The sequence below is a fragment of the Globicephala melas genome, chromosome 6 (assembly GCF_963455315.2).
Source record: "Globicephala melas chromosome 6, mGloMel1.2, whole genome shotgun sequence".
Lineage (NCBI taxonomy): Eukaryota > Metazoa > Chordata > Mammalia > Artiodactyla > Delphinidae > Globicephala > Globicephala melas.
The window spans coordinates 34,692,255-34,714,732 of NC_083319.1; the positions used below are offsets into that span (position 1 = coordinate 34,692,255).

The 22,478-nt window shown below is 49.5% G+C and overlaps 1 protein-coding gene across 5 annotated transcripts in view; it reads right to left on the reverse strand.

Annotated features, from left to right (window-relative positions):
• CCDC180 (coiled-coil domain containing 180) overlaps positions 1 to 22,478 on the reverse strand; it is a 58,877-nt gene that overhangs the window by 22,891 nt on the left and 13,508 nt on the right. For 4 of the 5 annotated variants that reach the window (XR_009564278.1, XM_060300727.1, XM_030829773.2 and 1 more), the window contains 12 exons: positions 21,145 to 21,224; positions 18,512 to 18,600; positions 16,666 to 16,788; positions 15,374 to 15,547; positions 14,405 to 14,520; positions 13,230 to 13,356; positions 11,553 to 11,592; positions 11,006 to 11,424; positions 9,075 to 9,301; positions 5,810 to 5,985; positions 4,124 to 4,304; positions 3,212 to 3,358 (listed from right to left, as the gene is read on the reverse strand). Coding sequence is in view for 3 of the 5 variants with exons in the window: in XM_060300727.1 (XP_060156710.1) it covers positions 3,212 to 3,358; positions 4,124 to 4,304; positions 5,810 to 5,985; positions 9,075 to 9,301; positions 11,006 to 11,424; positions 11,553 to 11,592; positions 13,230 to 13,356; positions 14,405 to 14,520; positions 15,374 to 15,547; positions 16,666 to 16,788; positions 18,512 to 18,600; positions 21,145 to 21,224 (1,899 nt within the window). In the remaining 2 variants the exon portion in view is untranslated. The remainder of the gene's footprint in view (positions 1 to 3,211; positions 3,359 to 4,123; positions 4,305 to 5,809; positions 5,986 to 9,074; positions 9,302 to 11,005; positions 11,425 to 11,552; positions 11,593 to 13,229; positions 13,357 to 14,404; positions 14,521 to 15,373; positions 15,548 to 16,665; positions 16,789 to 18,511; positions 18,601 to 21,144; positions 21,225 to 22,478) is intronic. The other variant, XR_009564279.1, reaches the window with a different exon arrangement.

Sequence of the window (22,478 nt, forward strand, 5' to 3'; positions counted from 1 at the left end):
ATTTGTGAGGGTGAAAATGTGCTGGAGATGGATGGTGGTGATGGTAGCACAACAGTGTGGATGTACTTAATGCCAGTGGACTGGACGCCTAAAATGGTTAAAATGGATCATTTTATGTTACGGATATTTTGTCCCTATTAAAAAATGGAGAGACTTCCGGGAAGATGGCGGAAGAGTAAGACGCGGAGATCACGTTCCTCCCCACACATACACCAGAAATACATCTACGCATGGAACAACTCCTACAGAGCATCTACTGAACGCTGGCAGAAGACCTCAGACCTCCCAAAAGGCAAGAAACCCCCCACGTACCTGGGTAGGGCAAAAGAAAAAACTAAACAGAGACAAAAGGATAGGGACGGGTCCTGCACCAGCGGGAGAGAGCTGTGAAGGAGGAAAAGTGTCCACACACTAGGAAGCCCCTTCGCGGGTGGAGGCTTCGGGAGGCGGAGTGGGGGAGCTTGGGAGCCGCGGAGGAGAGCACAGCAACAGGGGTGCGGAGGACAAAGCGGACAGATTCCAGCGCAGAGGATCGGGCCGACCGGAACTCGCCAGCCGAGAGGCTTGTCTGCTCGCCCGCCGGGGCGGGCGGGACTGGGAGCTGAGGCTCCGGCTTTTGTCGGAGCGCCGGGAGAGGACTGAGGTTGGCGGCGTGAACACAGCCTGCAGGGCGTTAGTGCGCCGCGGCTGGCCGGGAGAGAGTCCGGGGAGAAGTCTGGAACTGCCGAAGAGGCAAGAGACTTTTACGTCCCTCTTTGTTTCCTGGTGCACGAGGAGAGGGGATTAAGAACGCTGCTTGAGAGAGCTCCAGGGACGGGCGCGAGCCGCGGCTAAAAGTGCGGAGCCCAGAGACAGACATGAGACGCTAGGGCCGCTGCTGCCGCCACCGGGAGGCCTGTGTGCGAACACAGGTCACTAGCCACACGCCCTTCCGGGGAGCCTGTGCAGCCCGCCACTGCCAGGGTCCCGGGATCCAGGGACAACTCCCCCGGGAGAACGCACAGGCGCGCCTCAGGCTGCAACTTCTCGCCGGCCTCTGCCGCCGCAGGCCCGCCCCACACTCCGTGCCCCTCCCTACCCCCGGGCCTGAGTGACCCAGAGCCTCCGAATCAGCGGCTCCTTTAACCCCGTCCTGTCTGAGCAAAGAACAGACGCCCTCCGGCCGACCTACACGCACAGGCGGGGCTAAATCCAAAGCTGAGCCCCTGGGAGCTGTGCGAACAAAGAAGAGAAAGGGAAATCTCTCCCAGCAGCATCAGAAGCAGCGGATTAAAGCTCCACAATCAACTTGATGTACCCTGCATCTGTGGAATACCTGAATAGACAACCAATCATCCCAAATTAAGGAGCCCTGTGGATGAAAGGCTCTTGGTGCTGCAGCCAGGAGTCAGTGCTGTGCCTCTGAGGTGGGAGAGCCAACTTCAGGACACTGATCCACAAGAGACCTCCCAGCTGCACATAATATCAAACAGCAAAAATTTCCGAGAGATCTCCATCTCAACGCCAGCACCCAGCTTCACTCAACGACCAGCAAGCTACAGTGCTGGACATCCTATGCCAAACAACTAGCAAGACAGGAACACAACCCCACCCATTAGCAGAGAGGCGGCCCAAAATCATAATAAGTCTACAGACACCCCAAAACACACCACCAGACGTGGACCTGCCCACCAGAAAGACAAGATCTAGCCTCATCCACCAGAACACAGGCACTAGTACCCTCCACCAGGAAGCCTACACAACCCACTGAACCAACCTTAGCCACTGGGGACAGACACAAAAAACACCATGAACTACGAACCTTCAGCCTGCAAAAAGGGAGACCCCAAACACAGTAAGATAAGCAAAATGAAAAGACAGAAAAACACACCGCAGATGAAGGAGCAAGATAAAAACCCATCAGACCTAACAAATGAAGAGGAAATAGGCAGTCTACCTGAAAAAGAATTCAAAATAATGATAGTAAGGTTGATCCGAAATCTTGGAGATAGAATGGACAATAGAATGGACAAAATGCAAGAATCAGTTAACAAGGACCTAGAAGAACTAAAGATGAAACAAGCAACGATGAACAACACAATAAATGAAATTAAAAGTACTCTAGATGGGATCAATAGCAGAATAACTGAGGCAGAAGAACGGATAAGTGACCTGAAAGATAAAATAGTGGAAATAACTACTGCAGAGCAGAATAAAGAAAAAAGAATGAAAAGAACTGAGGACAGTCTCAGAGACCTCTGGGACAACATTAAACGTACCAACATTCGAATTATAGGGGTTCCAGAAGAAGAAGAGAAAAAGAAAGGGACTGAGAAAATATTTGAAGAGATTATAGTTGAAAACTTCCCTAATATGGGAAAGGAAATAGTTAATCAAGTCCAGGAAGCACAGAGAGTCCCATACAGGATAAATCCAAGGAGAAATACGCCAAGACACATATTAATCAAACTGTCAAAAATTAAATACAAAGAAAACATATTAAAAGCAGCAAGGGAAAAACAACAAATAACACACAAGGGAATCCCCATAAGGTTAACAGCTGATCTTTCAGCAGAAACTCTGCAAGCCAGAAGGGAGTGGCAGGACATATTGAAAGTGTTGAAGGAGAAAAACCTGCAACCAAGATTACTCTACCCAGCAAGGATCTCATTCAGATTTGATGGAGAAATTAAAACCTTTAGAGACAAGCAAAAGCTGAGAGAGTTCAGCACCACCAAACCAGCTCTACAACAACTGCTAAAGGAACTTCTCTAGGCAAGAAACACAAAAGAAGGAAAAGACCTACAATAACAAACCCAAAACAATTAAGAAAATGGGAATGGGAACACACATATCGATAATTACCTTAAATGTAAATGGACTAAATGCTCCCACCAAAAGACACAGATTGGCTGAATGGATACAAAAACAAGACCCATATATTTGCTGTCTACAAGAGACCCGTATGCTAACACATATATATGGAATTTAAGAAAAAAAAAAATGTCATGAAAAACCTAGGGGTGAAACAGGAATAAAGACACAGACTTACTAGAGAATGGACTTGAGGCTATGGGGAGGGGGAAGGGTAAACGGTGACAAAGCAATAAAGAGGCATGGACATGTATACACTAAAAAAAAAAAAAAAAAAAAAAAATGGAGAGGCAAACAAGACCACCTCTCAATAGAGGAAGCCCAGTGGCCCACAGAGGCCCCAGATGCTGGCTCTCACCTGCAGTGCCTGACAAACTCAACGTTGGTGTAGCGAAGCTTGCCCAGGCTCTCCTCCAGGTACTGGCGGAAGCTGCGCAGGGACACCTGGACGACGTCGACGTAGCTGAGCAGTTCCTGGTGCAGAGTGCTGCTGAGAGTGACCAGCCTGGGGGACACGGGAGGGCAGGGTGGTGACCTGGGCACGGGCGGTCAGCCTGGGAGGTGGCTTGAGCTCCACATGCCATGCCCAGCTGTGGGGTCACCAGAACCACTGCCTGTCTTCTCTGGGTAGAAAAAGAGGCCTTAGAAGGAAATTCACGATGCCAGTGCATGTGGGGCTCTCAGTGAGCTGGACCAGAGGGCAGCCCTCTCCTCTGTCCGGCCCCTGCCACCAGATTGCTAAGAGAATCCCCAGGTCCTACTGGCTCCGCCTCCTCCTCCCTCCACCCGCTATAACTCACAGGCACCTCACCTCAAACCCCTGAGGGGCCTCCTGGGACCCCTCACTCTGCCCTGAGATCAGGGCATCTCCACCTCGAGCCGGGCCAGTGCTCCTCTCCGACGGGGGAACCCTGCCCCCTCCCCACCTTTCTCCATCCCAGGCCGGAGGGCCTCCTGCAGGAAGCTCTTCCTGACTTCCCCTGACAGGAGCGGTCCTTCCCACCATGGACGTTTCAGGGCACATCATCTGCACCCCGGCACTCTGACCACGGGCACCCTTTTCTCTCTTTGGCTGCTCCCCCACCCCCAGCGCCCAGCCCCCAGCCAGACGCTTCACACAGCTGCACCCTTGCGAAGAGGTGAAAACCCTTCTGGAAACCCTGACCCTTCTATTACCCACAGGGGGTGGGGTAACCACTCCTCTGAGAACAGCCACCTGGCGGGGATTCTAGGGCCACGAGGCTGCAGCTGAGACCCCCAGTGCCCTTACTTCTGGCTCTTGGTGGCGTTCAAGAAGATGTGCTCCATGTCGCAAATCTTGCGCTGGAAGTCTTTGCTCCTCATGTTCTGCTCCTCTTGGAACTGGCAGAACATCCTCCTCTCCTTCCTCAGCATCTCCATCACCCCCGCACAGTGGCTGTCCAGCCGCTCTTGGTGAAGCAAGAGTTCGGCTGGAAAAGGACAAGGGGAGAGGAGGCCCTCCAGGATCTCAAGCCAGCTCAGGACAGCGCTTTCCTGGACAGTGATGTGCCTCTCCCGGGCCAGCTACAGAGCAGGGACCTTTCAGGCCAAGGTCCTTTATCCTGTCCCCACTGCCCTCCCCGGGGCCTGGCCTGGGAATGGACACAGATCTCAGGGAGGCCAATATGAGACAGCCCTGGGTCTTTAACTGGAGAGGAGGATCTGGCCGGCTGTGATCAGCGAGGTTCCTGCGGTGGAGATACCCTGCCTGCAGCAGAAGGGAACAAAGCCTGGGAGACGGACAGCACCTCCCACCCCAGGAGCAGGTGGGGTGGGTGTTGGGGAGGGCAGGGATCTCGATGCGAAGGCCTGGGAGAAAAGAGCCAGCACAAAGCTGGGCAGTTGGCATGTGTCCCTTTATATCAGTGGCTTCTCATTTCCAATGAGTCTCAGTTACAATGGACTTCAAGAGCTCCATCATAGGCCTTTAGAGTTAGCAGAGAGTCCCAGCTCACCTCATCTCACCTCCTACTGCCTGGAGTGGAGGAAGTGCTATGGTCTCAGCTCTGCCAAAAACAAATGGTGGGATTCTGGGGCTTTGCTTCTCCAGCCTCGTTTTTCACATTATGCACTGGGCCAGGAGGCAGGGAAGGGGAAGGAAACCAGCCTTCAGGGAGCATCTTTGTTTATACTTATAATTAACGCACACATTTCCCATATGAGGACAACGAGGTTCCAAAAATGAAGCTGGTCTCCCAAGGCCACAAGCATTGGGCCTCTGGAGTCCACACTCTTTCGCTGCTCCAGGCAATAGGAGGTTGGGTAGGGTCACGTGGAGGCTCTCTGGAAGCTTTCAGGGTCAATAATGGAGCTTGAAGTGTGACTCGAGTAAAAACCTGACAGGAGCCGTTGAAGGATCCAAATAAAAGTGCCCTCCCTCCAATTAATGGAGCCCTCTGCCTTAGAGAGAAAGGGCACGTCTTTTTAAGTGTTAAAAATTATAAGCTGAAAATAATGGCTACCACTTTTGGAGGTTCTAGCTTATGCTAGATGCTCATGATTCCTCGCTGTACCATTTCAAGAAGAGTTAACCACCAACAGCATGCCTTCTGCAGGTTAGGAAGGGATCGGAGAGGTCAGGTAACCTGCCCAGAATCCCACAGCTAGACAGGTTGAAACTGTTAGCTCTGATTCCTGAACTAGAGGCTTGCCTCTAGGGTATCTGCCATGCAGGTGTGTGTCTGACAGGTGTGTGAGCATATCTGGGATCCACAAAGCTAAAATAGGACAATACTCTTCATTTCAGCATCTCACACCTTCTTTAAAAAAAAACCTTAAACAAGGATTCTGAGTACAACCTTCTCTGCCAACCTGGGAGGTACGAACCCTCACGCACATCTTCCAACGTGTGATGACAACATGCTAAGCGTTGCGTGGTACAAGCTGCTAATGAATGTAGGGCTGCAGTGGCACAGACACCGGGGGTCTGCAGTACCTGCCCTGACGTTGTGGATGTCCTTTTCAATGAGCTGGGCTCTTGGCTGGTGCAGGTGCAGACGCAGCTCCAGTTCTGAATCCAGCTCATCAATCTTGGTGGCCACGATGACCCGGGCATTGAGGGCACATTGGTCAAACCACTTCTCTAAGTGCTCAAAAAAGCCAGCTCGAAGCCTAAGGGAGAGACCAGCGAGGGTCAGCAATTGTGACCAGGGAGATATCTTTCCACACTGATGCTTAAAGTGCTTCCCCCTTCTACTACTTCTTCCTTATTTTATTTCCCACTACACTGTATCTCTTTGTTTGGGTGGACCATCATTCATTTAGCCAGACCCCCTGTTGAAGGACATTGGGTGGTTTCCAACCATTTGTTCTTACAAAGAAGACTGCAATGAATAACCTCGTACATGTGTCAAGTGTAGAACAATTTCTATAGGATTAAATTCCCTGAAAGGGAACTACTGAATCAAAGCCTGAAATACATTTGTGGATCTGGTAGATACAGCCAAACTGCTTCTGTTGCAAGGCAACTTGAACTCCCATCAACAATGAATAAAAGTTCCTATTTATCCATAGCTTCAGAATGTACTGTCAAACTCTTGAATTTGACAATTTTCTCATATTATGACTGAGATTGAGCATATTTTCATGTGTTTAAGACTATTAAATTTCTTTTTCTGTGTACTATCCATTAATATCTTTTGTCCATCATTCTAGTGTGTAGTTGCCTTTTTTCTTATTAATTTCTAGAATCTCTTTATGTATTGGGAACATGAGGTCCTTTGACTGAGATGTGAGTTGCAAATATTCTTCCCAGTTTATTATTTCATCCTGTTAAAATGTAGAGTGATTTTCTTGGCTATATATTGTTAAGATGTTGGTTCTCTCCAAATGTATCTACACATCCAATACAATAACAATTAAAAGCTCGGCAAATGTCTTCTTTCGGAAACCGATGAGCTGATTTCAAACTTATATGGAAATACAAAGGGCCAAGGAGAGTCAAAACAATCTTGGAGGACGTCAAGGTTGGAGGACTTACACCACCAGATAATAAGACTTAATATAAAGCTACAGTAATCAATCAGGGGGAGGTGGTGATGCGAGGCCTGGCAGAGCTGTGCAGAGAGGAGAGTCTTCTCAAATGGCCTGGGGTCAACTGGTTATCCATGTGGGAAAGAAATGAATCTGACTTCTACCTCATACATAAACAAAAATCAATTCCAGTTGAATTGTACATCTAACTATGAAAGTTTAAAACTATAACATTTATGGTAGATAACACAGGAGAATATTTTCATGACCTTGAGGCAAGCAAAGATATCTTAGATAAGACAGAAATTACCCTAACCCTAGTGAAAAAAACTGATGACTAGGACCTTATTAAAAGGATTTCTGTTCATCAAAAGATACCTTTAAGAGAGCAAAAAAGGCAAGCACAGTGAGCAGGATGAACATTTGCCATGTATTTAATAAAAAACTCATATCTGAGATCAATAACTCACATAAATTAATAAGAAATAAGATAGGCAATCCACCAGAAAAAAAATGGGCAAAAAATTTGGCTAGGCATTTCACAGAAAGATGACTAAATGGCCAATAAGTATATGACAAGGTACACAGCGTTGTTACTCATCAGGAAAATGCTAATTAAAACCACAAAGAAACACCACTACACATACACCAGAATGGTTAAAATAAAAACTACTGACAAAACCAAGTGAGGATGTGGAGCAACTGGAACTCTCATACACTGCTGTAAACTGTTAAAACAAAACCACTTTTGAAACCTCTTTGGCAGTATCTTTTGGTTGTATCTCCTCTGAGACAGATGGACACACATATAAGTCAATTTCCCAACAATTCCACTCTTAGTTATATAGCTAACAGAAATGTATACACATGTTCACCAAAAGAAGCCGGATATAAAAGAGTACATTCCATGGGGTTCCATTTAAGTAAGTTCAAAAACAAGTAAAACTAATTCAGAAGTTAGAATATTTGTTATCCTTGGGTAAGGGAAGGCAGTGACGTGAGATGGGTACATGAAGGAGGTTGGTAGTGCTGTCTTTCCTGTGGGTACTGATTACTGGGTGTGTTCCCTTTGGGTAATTAATTGAGTTATGCTCATAATTTCCATACTTTTTGGTATGTATCCTATGCTTCAACATTCAAATCCAATCCGTTGAACACAGAACTATTTTTTTGGTTGGTCTCAAGGCCAGATGGCATAGCGTTTGGTTCAAGACTCTGGAATTACAGGGTCTAGGTTCATATCCTGGATTTAACTACTTCCTATCTCAGAGATCTTATCCAAGTTATAAATTCTGAGCCTCAGTTTCTAGAATCACCTGTAAAATAAGCTAATTACAGTACCCCTCTCTTAGTTATTGAGAGTATTAAACTTTCTCAATAAATATTAGCTCCAATGGTGGTCCTTGCTTTTCTTCATTCCCTGGTCTATGGAGAGGGCAGACAATGGCCTGTGACAGAGGAAGGAGGAGGATGAGGTTCAAGTCAGAAGACATTTTCAAGGTGAGATGATGCTGAGGTGAAGAAGAATAGAGTCCAAAGGCCTGACTTTACTCCTTCTACTCCCTGCCTCTGGTCTCCTGTCCATGTATAAACATGGGAGGTAGACTAACCAGGTGATCTCTAGCTGGTTAGTCCTAGCTATGACACTGTAGTATCAGGAGGGCAATGCAAATGCTATCCAAGAGCCAAATGCAAATTTTCACATTTGTTCCAAATTCAAACATAAAGGACCAGAAAGAAATTTGGGAGTTAGGGGCAGTAGATATTCAGTGGTAAAATTATTCTATATTCTTCATTGTACTTTTTTCACTTTTCTACATTAAATGTGTCACATAACCAGAGCAAAATACCATACTGATATACTCATAACTATGGTCTATATCTATATAATTTTCCTAAAAAAGAAAAGAAAAGGAACTCTAATATTAACAGACATGCCAGGATCTAGAACCCAGAAACACCTTCTAGGGAAAACCCTGTTTCTTCTGTATTGATACAAGGCCCAGGCCAGCAAGTCATCCTGGGACAGGCAGAGGGCTCACTCTCACAGAGGATATCTGTGACTGCGAAAAATCCCTGGACATCTGCTACTTTGTGTTGTGCTTCTCATGTCTACCCTCAGTTACCGACGTGTTTTCTTTTCCAAAACGAGTCCAATCTTCCATTATACTATTTCACCTTGTTAATAAAACTCAAGGAGAATGAGAATAAAAGGGTTTTTTACTCACTGTTTCTTAATTTCTAAAACTAGTCTGGATGGAATGATCACTTGTTCTAGGACCTTGGCACTGGAAGTGTCATTGAAGAGAATGGCAGAAAGGTTGGAATGGGGCCTCTTGCTACTCTCTTCTTGTTCCAGGGGCAGGAAGACAAAGTAAGTGGTCCCACTGGACGTTGTGAAGGACTCCATTTCCTCATGGGAGACCGCTCCCAGACTCTCTTCCTGGGTTCTGACCTAAGCAGAAAACAAGACTTTAGACTTGCCATCATCAAACAGACTTGGTGATCCCTACCACAGGTTCCGTGACATCAGAGGTTGTAAACCTGTGGGACAAATCTTGCCTGTGATTGCTTTTTGCCCATACAGTGCCTTTTAAAATTGGGAAATTCCACCTAAAAATCTGGATTTCTGATTTCTTTTTAAAATCAGAAAATCTGGAAATTCTGAGCCTACATTCCCACAGGGCATTGTTGGCTGGAACTGAATAATGGCTGCATGGTTGCCATCGACTGAACGTTGATGTCCCTCCAAAATTCATATCCCCAGTGTGTTGGTAATTGCAGGTGGGCATTGGGAGGTTATTAGGTCATGTAGGCAGAGCCGCCCCTCATGAATGGGGTTAGTGCCCTTATAAAAGAGATCTCAGAGAGCTCTTGCCCCTTCCACCATGTAAGGACACAGAAAGAAGGCAGCCGTTTGTGAACCAAGGAGTAGGCCCTCACCAGACACTGAAGCTGCCAGCGCCTGGATCTTGAATTCCCAGCCTCCAGAACCGTGAGAAATGAATGTCTGTTGTTTACAAGCCACCCAGTCTGTGGTGTTCTGCTAGCGCAGCCTGAGAGGACTAAGACAGTAGCCTCTCTCATGTGTCACTATTTTACACTTGGTGTCCAGCCCTCTTTTATATTGCATGTCTGTGGGCATTTGAGTTTGGGGTCCCTGTTCAAAAAGAGGCCTCATATGCCAATTCTTCCACAGCAATATAGGAAAAGAGTCATTTGCAATTTCATGATTATGGAATTCAAATTACTGTTCTGTGAGTTTGAATGTGTTTTGAGGACAAGATTTATTTATTTATTTATTTATTTTGTGTGTGTGTGGTATGTGGGCCTCTCACTGTTGTGGCCTCTCCCGTTGCGGAGCACAGGCTCCGGACGCGCAGGCTCAGCGGCCATGGCTCACGGGCCCAGCTGCTCCGTGGCATGTGGGATCTTCCCGGACCGGGGCACGAACCCGTGTCCCCTGCATCGGCAGGCGGACTCTCAACCGCTGTGCCACCAGGGAAGCCCGACAAGATTTATTAATATGAGAGTTACTTCCCTGCACTCTAAGGGGAGCTATCTGCCAACTTGGATATGGATCTTTTTTCTTACATAAGCAGAGAATGGGAAGAGAGAAGGAATGGAGGGGCTAAGTTGGTCTACACAATAAAGAGGAGCTGGGAAAGAGGGAGGACCGAGGAGGGATGAGGAAAGTCGAGGGGTGACTTCAGAGTAGGTTGCAAGATGGGATGTGAGGAGAGGAAGGTGAATTTTAAAAAGCATTGCTGGGGGCTTCCCTGGCAGCGCAGTGGTTGAGAGTCCGCCTGCCGATGCAGGGGACACGGGTTTGTGCCCCGGTCCGGGAAGATCCCACATGCCGCGGAGCAGCTGGGCCCGTGAGCCATGGCCACTGAGCCTGCACGTCCGGAGCCTGTGCTCCGCAACGGGAGAGGCCACAACAGTGAGAGGCCCACGTACCACAAAAAAAAAAAAAGCATTGCTGTGAGATAAGAATTGGATCCCTGCTGACAAAAATAAAAGGTGTGCAGACATTTGTTATTCTCTATATGTACCCCAGTGGAGACTGTGCCACTGGGGACCCCAGCTTGTCTTAGGGACACACGGAGTGAACACAGCACACCTTCCATACCCAAGAGTGAATCCGCTGCTGGCCTACCTCATCCACAGATGAACTCTCATGCTCTTCCTCTTCTTCCTCCTCTTCCTCCCTCTCCTCCTCCACCTTTTCCTTTTTCTCCTCCTCTTCTTCTTCATGAACCATCACGTTTGCCTGGTTCGGGGGTGATTTTAAGGAGCTGTCTCTTTCAACATGCGTTTCTTCTAATCCCGGAATAGAGTCCCCTCTGGACTCATCCATCTCTTCACTCAGTACAGACTTTTCCTGTGGGCTTACTACCACCTCTTGAGTGGTGGGGGACTCGATTTCTTGATCTTCTACTTCTTCTATCTCTTCCACTGGCCTGAGGGAACTCGTTCCCCTACTTAAGCTTTCCTCACCTTTGCTCGCGTCTGCTTTAGGCCTTTGTTTTCCCCTCAGTTTTCTCCTTCTCTCCTGGAATTGCTTTTCATGTGGTTCTGTTGATGACCAAGCCCAAAGCCCAGGAAGAGACAGGTTACCAATACAGCCTGCTTGGGCCTCCCCAGACCCCAGGTATACAAGCGTGGAGTCGGGGAGACTCAGACTTGAATTGTAAAAGTGTTACCTGGTGCCCTCAGTCGGAAGATGACTTCACCCTCCAGGTTCTACAAGGCAAAAACACGGACACGGAATGAGCAGAGCGCCACTTCTGAGGGCGTATCTTTTCTTTTAAGGAAAAGGCCCCGCCCCTCCCCTTCTACATCTGATGCAGGCCTTGACCACTTGTTTCACAGGGGTAATCAGGGTGTTCCCAATCAGTTTTCCTTAATCCCAAGCAGGCTAGCAAAGCTTTCATCACACAATGGCAATCACAGAATAAAATCTCATTCTGACACATTTTTAGTAGTGATCTGGAGCAAAAAGCAAGAAAGTATAAATGGAGGGATGCAAACAAAGGGGCAGGAATCTGCTACACCCAGTGCTGGATGCAAACATACAGAATGAACATGATTTACAAGATCTGGGAGCCCCCTCGTCAACACTACAGATTCCCTCTCTCACAGGCTGTGGGTGAAGTTCTGGATATAGTGTGCCATGGATAAGAGTGGATCCGAATTCCAGCTCCTCACAAGCTGGATGACCTTGGGCAAGTCCCTTAAACCCTATGGGCTCAGTGTCTTCCCTGTGACACGGAGACCACAGTAGCACCTACACTTTAACCCAGGCAACCAGACTGATCTCAAAGATAGTGAGCTTCCCCACCGACAGCCTGAGTTCCACCTCAAGCCAGGTGCCCCACGAAGCATTCACGAGCAATTGGGACACGGATCCCTGCTTGGGGGAGGGATTCTCTGAGGAGTCAGGAACCCCACACCTATGGGAAACCCTCACCAAGTTCAGTGTCAGCCACAAGTATCTTCAGCCCTGGCTGTGCAGGACTCTGGGTGCGTGTGTGGGAAAGAGCCAACTCTGGGAGAGTCAGACCAGGACACTCCGGGCATTCGTGCATTTACCAGGGAGCACTCAGTGTGTCTGTATTATGTGCAGGACACTGCTGAGGGCAGTGGAAGCTGGACGAAAGTTAGGAGGGCACACCTGCCCCTCAGAAAACCCCTTCCAGTAGGATGCCCTGAACTCCTGCATTTGACAGTGACCAACGTACAAGCCCGTTCAGGGAAAGGAGAGGTGATGGGGTGAGGAAAGGGAGATGAGGGTCAGAGTGAGTGGGGGGGATCTTGTCACTGGCAGTGGCTGGAAGTATGGGTGGGTTTGGGGTGTGTGGAAACAGAAGGATCCCGGCAGAGGAGCAGGGTGAGGAAGGGCAGGGGGCAGTGGCAGATGTAGGAAGAGTGAGGAGTTTGCTGAAGCAGGGAGAGTCAGGGCGGGACCCAGATGCGGGGGGCCTCTGAGGTCATCTAGGGACTGTGGGCTGGGTTTGGTAGGGGCTGCAGAGCTGGTGAGCAGGAGAGTGGGTACCTCAGAGCTGTATTTTAGGAGGGTTATGCAGCAGTGGTGAGTTGGGTGAATGGAACTCAAAGAGTCACATAAATTAGCCTTTTAATTATAATTCCATTCAAGCCTGAGGCCTGGATTCTGAGCCCTTCAACCTCTTTTAATCTGAGAAGAGATGGTCTCTTTAGGAGACGCTTTTAGCTTCTCACTCCTTGATGTCCTGACATAGATTCTAACTCCCCACAGTCCAGAGAGGCATTCAAAATTGAGGCAAATAAGACCTAGACGTCATCCTCTCCCCATTGCTCCTTCGTGAGCAGCTGGGATTTTTTTGTATCCCTTTCCATACCTGTTCAAAGATTTCACGAACACAGAAGTGTCGGCTGAGGGTAGAGCTGTAGGAGTTGAGTTCCTTCAGTATGATCGCTGGGTATTCCATCACTTCCTTTGTCAGGAGGCCATGAGAACTCTCATACCTGGGAGGCAGGGAGGTGAGACCCCTGTCTAAGGGAGGTCAGCTGGGTGTGAGAGACCCCCAGCCAAGAGCCATGCCTGGGACCACATGGAGGTGGGCTTGTATCTGGCATTTAGCTCTGCGCAGAGCTACTGCGTAGGTTTCCTTTTACAATAACAGTCTTTGCTTTGCTTTGCTATTTTTCTGATCATACCAAGAATACATACTCTTTGTAGAACATTTAGGAAACACACGTGAGAGAGTTCTCTGCATGTTGTAACATGGGTTCCCACTTCCTGTCTACTGTACTAACCCTGTCCTTGAACTTTACCTATATTATCCCATCAAGCACTCCAAAACCCCAAGGCCCAGACTTCTATCTGTTCCCTAGTTAAGACCAAGGTTCAGGGGGTTACTTATTTGCTTTAAAACGTACTTCTGACTCTAAGTACTGCAGTCAGTTGGCAGTGCAGTTCCATTTCTGTGACTAGTCCTTACAAAGGCCCCAAGCTACGAGATAGTTCACAGGGAACTGCTTTTAATATTGAGAGACTGGCACCCGTCTTAAAAAGCTAATCAACTGGAGGATGGTTAATTCATTACGAAGCATCCGTATTAATGAACGGATGGTCATTTAAAAATGAAAAAAATCTGCAGTTATACAACAATTCTTATCTTAAAAACACTGTATGTGTATATACATATCCACATTTATAAAGGTCTGTGTTCACAAAAAGGACGACTTGGGCAGAAGTTAGGAGAATTTCCTACATGTTTGCATTTGTTAACTTTTTTTTTCTTTAACAAAGCATGTATGTTTTAAAAGTTAAGGAGGTGGGGGAGGGTCCATGCTCTTGACCTTTAAACTCCATGGCATAGAAACCTCCCTCCATAAACTTTTCTGATCCAAGTTCTCCCTGAAACCTTTTCTGCTGGCTGAGGGTAGAGCTGCAAAGAACCACAGTGATCTCTGATGTAGGAGGCATCATTGGGCTGGGCCCCTAGGCAGGCACCTTCTGATCCTGAATATGAATTCCAGGCCATCCCCTTCTGGCGTCTGGTCTGCCTACCTGCATTTCATATTCTTCAGAAAATCTTTGGCCTTTACCAGGTGTAACTTCAGGATATTCTCACAGCTTTGCTGCCTCAGTTGGTCCAAGAGCTTATCGAGGTGAGCCTCCTGGGCCTGGTAGCCACACCCCAAACAGAAGGAAGCAGATGTGAGTTACCAGAGCTCGACGAGTGTACGTGACACGCAGAGACCCTGCCCCTGGAGCTGAGGTCCAGGTGCCCCAGGCAGGCTCTTTTCTACAAAAGGGGCACCAAATGTACCACCATCCTTACTCTCACTGCTCTGGGCCTTTGGGCTCTTTTCCCTGCCTGGAATGTTCTTCTCTGTCTATGTTATAGCCCTGGAGACCCTTCCTAGATGGGACTCCTCAGGGACATGTCCCTCACCCCCAGCCCGCCCGGGCAGGCCCCCGCTACACCTTCCGGAGGCACCTACTCCCTGCTCTCCTTCTCACCTGTTGTGTTGTGCTCGACGTCAGATGCTGAGTGCACCCCTCCACCCCTAGACTGTGTGAAGGTAGGTGGGTGGGGGCCAGCTCATGTCCTGTGGGGACAGGATGACTGCCAGAGGTAGATTCTCCGTGCCCCGCAGTCTGTCTGTCTCTCATGCAGACCCCCTCACAGACATGTCTGGATCCGGCATCCATCGCACAACCCAGACCTGACTCTGGCAGGATTCTTCTGCTCCCATGCAGCCCCGTGACCAAGGTGAGCCTCAGTTTCCTATCTGCTCAAGTTTTATAGCTTGAGGCTTTACATTTGAGTCTAAGATACATTTGGGGTTAATTTTTCCATAAAAATAAAATACATAAAATATGGTGTGAAGTATGGATTGAACTTTTCTTTGCTTTGTATCTGAACGCTGGCTGAGTTCACGGGCCACCAAGCAGAGCCACTGGGCAGCTGACAGTCCGGGTGTGGCCTTGCGCTCATGCCTCGTGGGGGCTACCTGGATGCCGGGCCCACACCTGGCTCTCGCGGCTGTGCTTCTGCCGCTGCTGCTCCATCCTCTTCTCGAGCTCCAGCTCCTGCATCAACAGCATGCTCCGATGTACCTCCCACAGCTGCACAGCCTCCTGGAAATAGCTGAAGAGATCTGAGTTCTGCCGCTCTGTCTGCTTCGCCACAGTCTCGAAGGATTTCTGCGGTGGCAGAACCCAGAGAAGGGGCCTTAAGTGCCAATCGGCCCAGGCTGAGGAGAAGAGCCCCACTCACGAGGCTCCCTCGCCAGCCAGTGGAGGCCCATGTCACTGGCTGTCACTGCCTGGGCACCATCCCTCAAGGTTTTCTTCTGTGCCACATCGTGGCTCACGGTCCCCTCTCTGCTGGGACAGCATTTCTGGTCTGTCCAAGGCCATGCCCTCGGACTGGTTGACCTGAAGTCCCATCTCTAGACCTGCCCCATGTCCACTGAAGTCCCTGACAGAAAGAAGATGGAGTTTGGGGCCTACAAAGAAGATGATGCCACCCTAGACACCAGCCTGGCATCAGGTGGGCCATACCCACCTTGGACTGGGGCATCCCTCCTTCTTTGGATTCCCTGACTCAGGACCTGAGCCAAACACCACAGTCTACTGTTAAATCCTCACCTCTCCCTCTTTCACGTGTGTCTCTTATACTCTCCTAGGGTCTGGGGTTGGCAAACTGTGGCCCGTGAGCTAAATATAGTCCCCTGCCTATTTCTGTTTAAACTTGGGAGCTAAGCACAGATTTTACATTTTTTAATGGCTGAATAAAACCTAAAGAAGATATTTAATGATGTAAAAATTATATGAAATTCAAATTTCAGTGTCCATAAATAAAGTTTTATTGAAACACAGCCATACCCATTCATTTCTGCATTGCATAGGGCTGCTTCTGTGTGACAGCAGCAGAGCGAGAATTTGTGCCAGAAACCTGACAGCCCACAGAGCCTAAAATATTTACTATCTGGCCCTTCACAGAAAACGTGTGCTGACCCCTGCTCTAGACTCTAAGCATCATGGGATGCAGGCTTACTGCTCCTCGTGACCTTCAGCACCCAGACTCGGCAAGGGTTCGGGGAGCACTCACTGCCCGAGACTGTCCAATCGGAGTCCGCGGGTGACTGAGGCATCAAGGGGTGAGCCTGGAGCACCCGGCACAGGGGCACTGCTCCGAGGGGCTGCACGCACCAGTGACGGCAAAGTTGTAAGTCCCCGGGCTCCCACTCCTCTCACAGCCCAGCACGCCGGGTGCCCCCCACCCTGCTCCCCAGCTGCACAGGTCCCCAGTTACGCACATCCAAGGCCTCCAGCTCCTCCTCCGCCTTGCTCTGGAGATTTCCCACCATCTGGAAGAAGGACGGGCTCACCAGGCTCTCTGCTTCCTCCTCAGTGAAGGCCTTCCAGTCCAGCAGCTGCTTCTGGAGAGGTACAAGGCAGAGCCTGGCTTAGGGCTGATGGGGGCTTCACCTCAGGGCTGGTGCTGCCCCTGAGATCGCCTCCCAGCCACGCCCGAGAACTCAGCGGAAACTCCCACAGCAGTGGAGACGGTCCAGCTTTATCTGCCCACTGTGTCCAGGTGCTATGTGCTGCCCCTGTTCACTGAATCCCCCAGAGGTGTTCTCATTAGCCCCGTTTGGCAGATAGGAAACCAAAGCTCACAGAAGTGAAGGAACTTGCTGGAGGTCACACACCTGCCAAGTGGTGGAACTGGGATCTGAACTCAGAACTGTCCTACTGCACACCCTACAGGCATCAGCCGCCATCCTACATGGCCTCAGCGTTGCTGCAAGCCAGACACGGCTCCCATTTCCTGTCTGCAATTACGCCAACTGGAAAGCCAGCTCTCTATATCAATAAAGACTTGATTTATGTACAAAATCTAGAATAAATCAACCTCCCCCAAATTAAAAACGTGTCTCTAGTGATATACTTCCAATGCTGCTGCCCAGGAACACCAGGCGCCCCCTGTCAGGCTCAGAGTGCTCTTGGGGTACGTGAGGACGTCAGCATTCACCCCCTGCATGCACCCAACCAGGGGCCATGAGCATGGGTACAAGGCATCAGCACTCAGGGCCACAGGGCCATGGGGCTCTGGGGAGGGCGTGAGTGACGAGGTGGTGAGCGCTGGGGGTGTGGCCTTGGGGAGGCTCTCCAAGGGCACAAGGTTTCCCTCCAGGCTTTACTCCTAAAGTCTGACGCCCCTGAGGGGCTGACTGAGAGGCACGTGACTGCCCCTAAGGCCACAGAGCAAGTGGGCAGAGCCCTGTGGGCTCGGACAGCCCCTGGGCCTTTTGCAAACTGGTCTTCTCACCTCCAGATGGGGCCAGCGACACCCACTCTGCAGGGCCTTGTAGGATTTGATGAGAGTGGGTGCAAGAGTGTGGCACAGCCCCCAGAGACCACAGCGCCCGCACTGTGCATCACACTGGAGAGCGCTCTGCTCCCCTGAACGCTGCTCACCTCAGAGTCTTGGTGGCAGAGCCAAAGCTCGACAGACACACACACGAGGGGGGTGGATGGAGGAACAGGCGCTTCTTGGGGCCCACAGGTGAGACCCTCATGGCTTGGGGACTCCTACCGCCCGAGCCGGCAGGTTACACCATCTTCAAAATGATTAGGTTTTTGGGGGTTTTTCATCTAAACAGTTTTCCCAAGGAGGCAGGGAGGGGGCATTCTGACCCAGTATGTCCTTGCACCTCAGAAAACCAGGCATTGTAATTGAAGGGGGTTGTGAGAGGACTCGCTGTCTCACCCTCTAACAGAGGTGGGCAAGTGGAGTGAAGTTGTGTGTGATGCCAGTGGCAACACTATCTACAAAAGGGAAGCATTGGAAATAACTCCCATGACATGACCTCCATTGAATAAATAAAGTGAAGCGATACAGACGGTCAAGGGTGAAGGCTGAGGTGATCAGAGGGGGAAACTTTGTCCGTGGGGTCAGGGAAGGCTTCCTGGAGGAGGTCATGTTGGGGGCCACTGAGGGGTGGGTGGGAACAGCTGGGGAGAAGAGGGTCCAGGCTGAGGGAACAGCTTCAGAATGCCCAGAGGCCAGCGTGGAGGGAAAGCAGGGGGTGCGGGCTGGAGAGGGGCAGGGGCATGCCCTGTGCTCCTCTCCTCAGACGGGCCAGGAGGGGCACCCACCTTGCACTTCTGCACTTGGGCCAGGCACTCCTGCCAGGTCTTCTCATACTGCAAGCGGATCCGCATCATGTAATCCACGTGGTAGGCGTCTCCATAGGTGGAAAAAAGACGTCAGCAGCTCTTCCAGAAGAAGAGGGGAGGTTGGCAAGAGGAGTTTCCCCGTCGCTCAGGGCAGAGGCTTCTCCCCAGCCAAGTGCCTCAATAGCGGGGATAATTTAGATCAGGGGCTGCTATCTCCCTCGCCTCAAAGTTCCTGACACCCCAAGATAAGGACCTCAAATGAGGAGCCACCTTTTTCTGTTCTGACCCTAATTCTTGACTCAGTTTCGAGGCTGGTGAAATTCTTTTGGGGGAGTTGCACCACGTCACAGAACAGTAACCAGGTGCAAATTAAGGAGCGTTTACAGATCATGTCTGTGGTGAATACCGTAGGAAGTGAATGGACCAGCGGAACATTCCAAAGCTGATGGATTGATTAATTGATTGATTGATCTTCTCTTCTTCCTCCGCCCTACTGTTTCTGGTTTATAGTCACCTCGGTGTATCTCTTGGTGTCTAAGATAAGGAACTGAAGTTTAATGTTCCTGGCAGTTCTAGAAACTGAAAGATAACACAAAGATTGTGTGGTGGTTGTTCCTTGACAAGGGCTGGGAGGAGGGCAGGCTGGATGGCAGTTAGAACACTGGCGAAGGTAGGGCTTCCCTGGTGGTGCAGTGGTTGAGAGTCCACATGCCGATGCAGGGGACACGGGTTTGTGCCCCGGTCCGGGAGGATCCCACATGCCGCAGAGCGGCTGGGCCCGTGAGCCATGGCCACTGAGCCTGCACGTCCAGAGCCTGTGCTCCGCAACAGGAGAGGCCACGACAGTGAGAGACCCGCGTACCGGAAAAAAAAAAAAAAAAAGAGCACTGGGGAGGGTAGATGTGTAGTGAAACTGGTGAGGAGAGGCCATAAAGCTGGTTTCTCCCATCCCCAGGGCCGCTGCCTAGGCTAGCACACCTCCACCCTTCCTATGAAGTCACTATGATGAAGCCCCGCCCCGGGTCTCTGTGCTTCTGTTCCTGTACCCCTCTGATCCGTTCCCCCCTCTAACCTTATCACTCCCAGCTCAGAACCTTCCACTGGGTTCCCACTACCTTCAGGATAAAGTTCAGCCTTCCGCACATGGCCACATGGCAAGCACAGTCTGGCCCTCTGGCATCTTCCAGCCTCGCCTGCCACCTTCTCCTTTCCCTGAAGGCCCCAGCTCTGTCTGACCTCTCAGCCTCCCCACGTACTAGTCTTCCGGCTTAGAGAGCTCCCCTGAACCCTGGGCCTGGCTACCTGGTACTTGCCTTGCAGGTCTCAACTGGATGATCACTTCCTTGGCAAGGTGTCTTATAACCTTTAACCAGGCTGTGCCCCCAAATACACATTCATGTAGCTGGCCACCTGTCCACTCCCTGCTGTAACATCCTGCGTGGTCTGACTTCCGCTCTGGACTGGAAGCACTCAAGAGAGATCCACCCTGCTGGTTACCAGGGCCCAGCACCACACTTGTTCCTAGGAGGCGTCCAGTGAATGGCAGCCATTGCTATTATTTAGGGTCTCGGGACTCTTATGCTTGGTATTATAATATAATTATAATACCTTTGGAATTATAAACCCGAGAGCCCTGGGAGCAGTGGTGGGTACTACTAACCAAAGCACCCAGGTCAAGTCTGGCTGTGACACTTCCTTGGCTGTGTGACCTTGGGCAGGACACTTCACCTCTCTGTGCCTCTGAATCCTTCTCTATCACAGAGGGCCAATGACACCACTGACCTCACTGGGTTGCCTCAAAGGAGATTGAAATACTGTATTGAATATATCTTCTAGAGCAAGACTTGGCAAACTCTGCTAGATAGTAATATTTCCAGCTTTGAGAGCCATACAGTCTCTGCTGCAACCACTCATTTCTGCTGTTATAGAGCAGAAGCAGCCAGAGACAGTACGCAAACAAATGAGTGGAGCTGTGTCCCAATGACCCTTATTTACTAACGGGCAGTGGCCTGTGGGCTGGAGTTTGAGGACCCTGGTAATAGAGAATTTCTAAACATTACTATTTATTCTTGAGCACTGAGTAAGCCAGCCACTGAACTATGACTGGACTGCAGGATTGCACGTGATTCTTACATCAACCCCACAAGGTAGGTACCTTTATTACTCCTCTTGAGATTCCTATTTTATGGAGGAGGAATTGGAGGCCAAGAGAGGCCATGACTTCCCCTAGGTCCCAGAGTGGGGACAGTGCACCTCATACATCCAGGGTCTGGCCCCTGAGCCGTCCTCACAGGTGGTCCTTGGAGCCATCCCTCTGGCTCCATGCTGTGGTCAGGGGTCAGAGTGTGGAACCAGCTGGGAAGTGACTTGGGAGGTGGTGGGAGGAGGAGGGGCTCTGCCAGGCAAGGTCTGGGGGTCCGAGATAAACCCTCAGAGCTTACTCTTCTCTCCACACCCCAACCCTTCTTCCCCAAGAGGGACTTGCCACCTACTCCTGAGTTTATAACAGACTCTCACATAAATGACTGGCTGGCAGACTGAAGCTGCTACGAAGCTACTACTTGAGCAGAGTTCTGGTGACACTCAAGTGGGATCCCACAAACGTCACTCACCGAGGTGCTTATTCAGGGAGTTGAGAGTAGAACGCCATTCAGTCAGCTGAGCTTTGCTGTAATTGGGGGGCAGGAGGTCACTGGGGAAGGAAGATGTGACACGTGAGCCATACTTGAATAAAACATTCACTTACCAAAATTGGTAGCATCTTCAAGGAACACGGGTCTAGGGAAGTATCTACGTAAATACCGATGAAATGAGTGACCTGTTGGGGATTTCCTGGTGCCAAAAGCATACCTCGTGAAAAGGTCTGATAACATTATTGAGCATGTTACTTAGAAAATAAAACTGAATTTTCCTAATGGAAAAAAACCAAATGGTTATCACACGACCCAGGAAGCCACTTCGAGGAACCTAATGAGAGATAACAATATAAAATGCATACAGAGTTTATGCATTAAGACAGTTCTTTAACAGTACTGTTTATAAACACTCAAAAGATCAAAAACAACCTTCATTCCAACAATAGGGACTTGTCTAAATAAAATACATGAATTCTCTTCTGTAGTCACTAAAATGAGTGTAGCAGGTTGAAAAATGGTCAGTATCGTTAGGTCCTCCCACCAGCAGGTGGAGTCTATTTTTCCACCCCTGGATCTGGGCTTGGCCATGAGATTTGCTTTGGCCAATGGGACACTAGCAAACATGACACAGAAAAGGCTTGGGGAAAGGGCTTATGCATTCCGCTTGCCCTCTCTTGCTGTAGGGAGCTCTTCTGCCAGCACCACCACCATGCCTACAAGCCTGGATTAGCCTCCTGGAGGCTGAGGGAGCAAGTGGAGAGAGGCCCCAGCTGAGGCTCCAGACACGGGAGTAAGGCCATCCAGCCCAGCCACAGGGAACTGCTCGGCCAGCTCACAGAATCATGAGAAGCAAAAAATGATTGTTGCGTTAAGCCACTAAGGAAGTTACAGGTGGTGTTTACTGATGTGGAAAAATGCATATGACATGCTATTTATTGTCCAAACCAGGACATTTTGCCAGTGAAAGGGGGATGAGATTAACAATTATGTCAGGACAAGACGTGTAACCCAGGATGGTCTTGGGCAGCCCCCTCATAGTGGGACAGTAAAGAGCAAAAGGTAGGTACAAGAGTGTGCAGGGCATAATCTCAAGTCTAAACATTGTACTAAACGCAATGTGGCATCCTAGATTGGGTCCTGGAACAGAAAAAGGACATTAGTGGAAAAACTGGTGAAATCCGAAAAAGTCTGGTGCTTACTTAATGGGAACTCATCAAAGTTAATTTCTTAGTGTTGACAAGTGTCCACAGGCAGTGTAAGATGACAACATTAGGGAAACTGGATTAGGAGTATACAGGAATTCTGTGTGC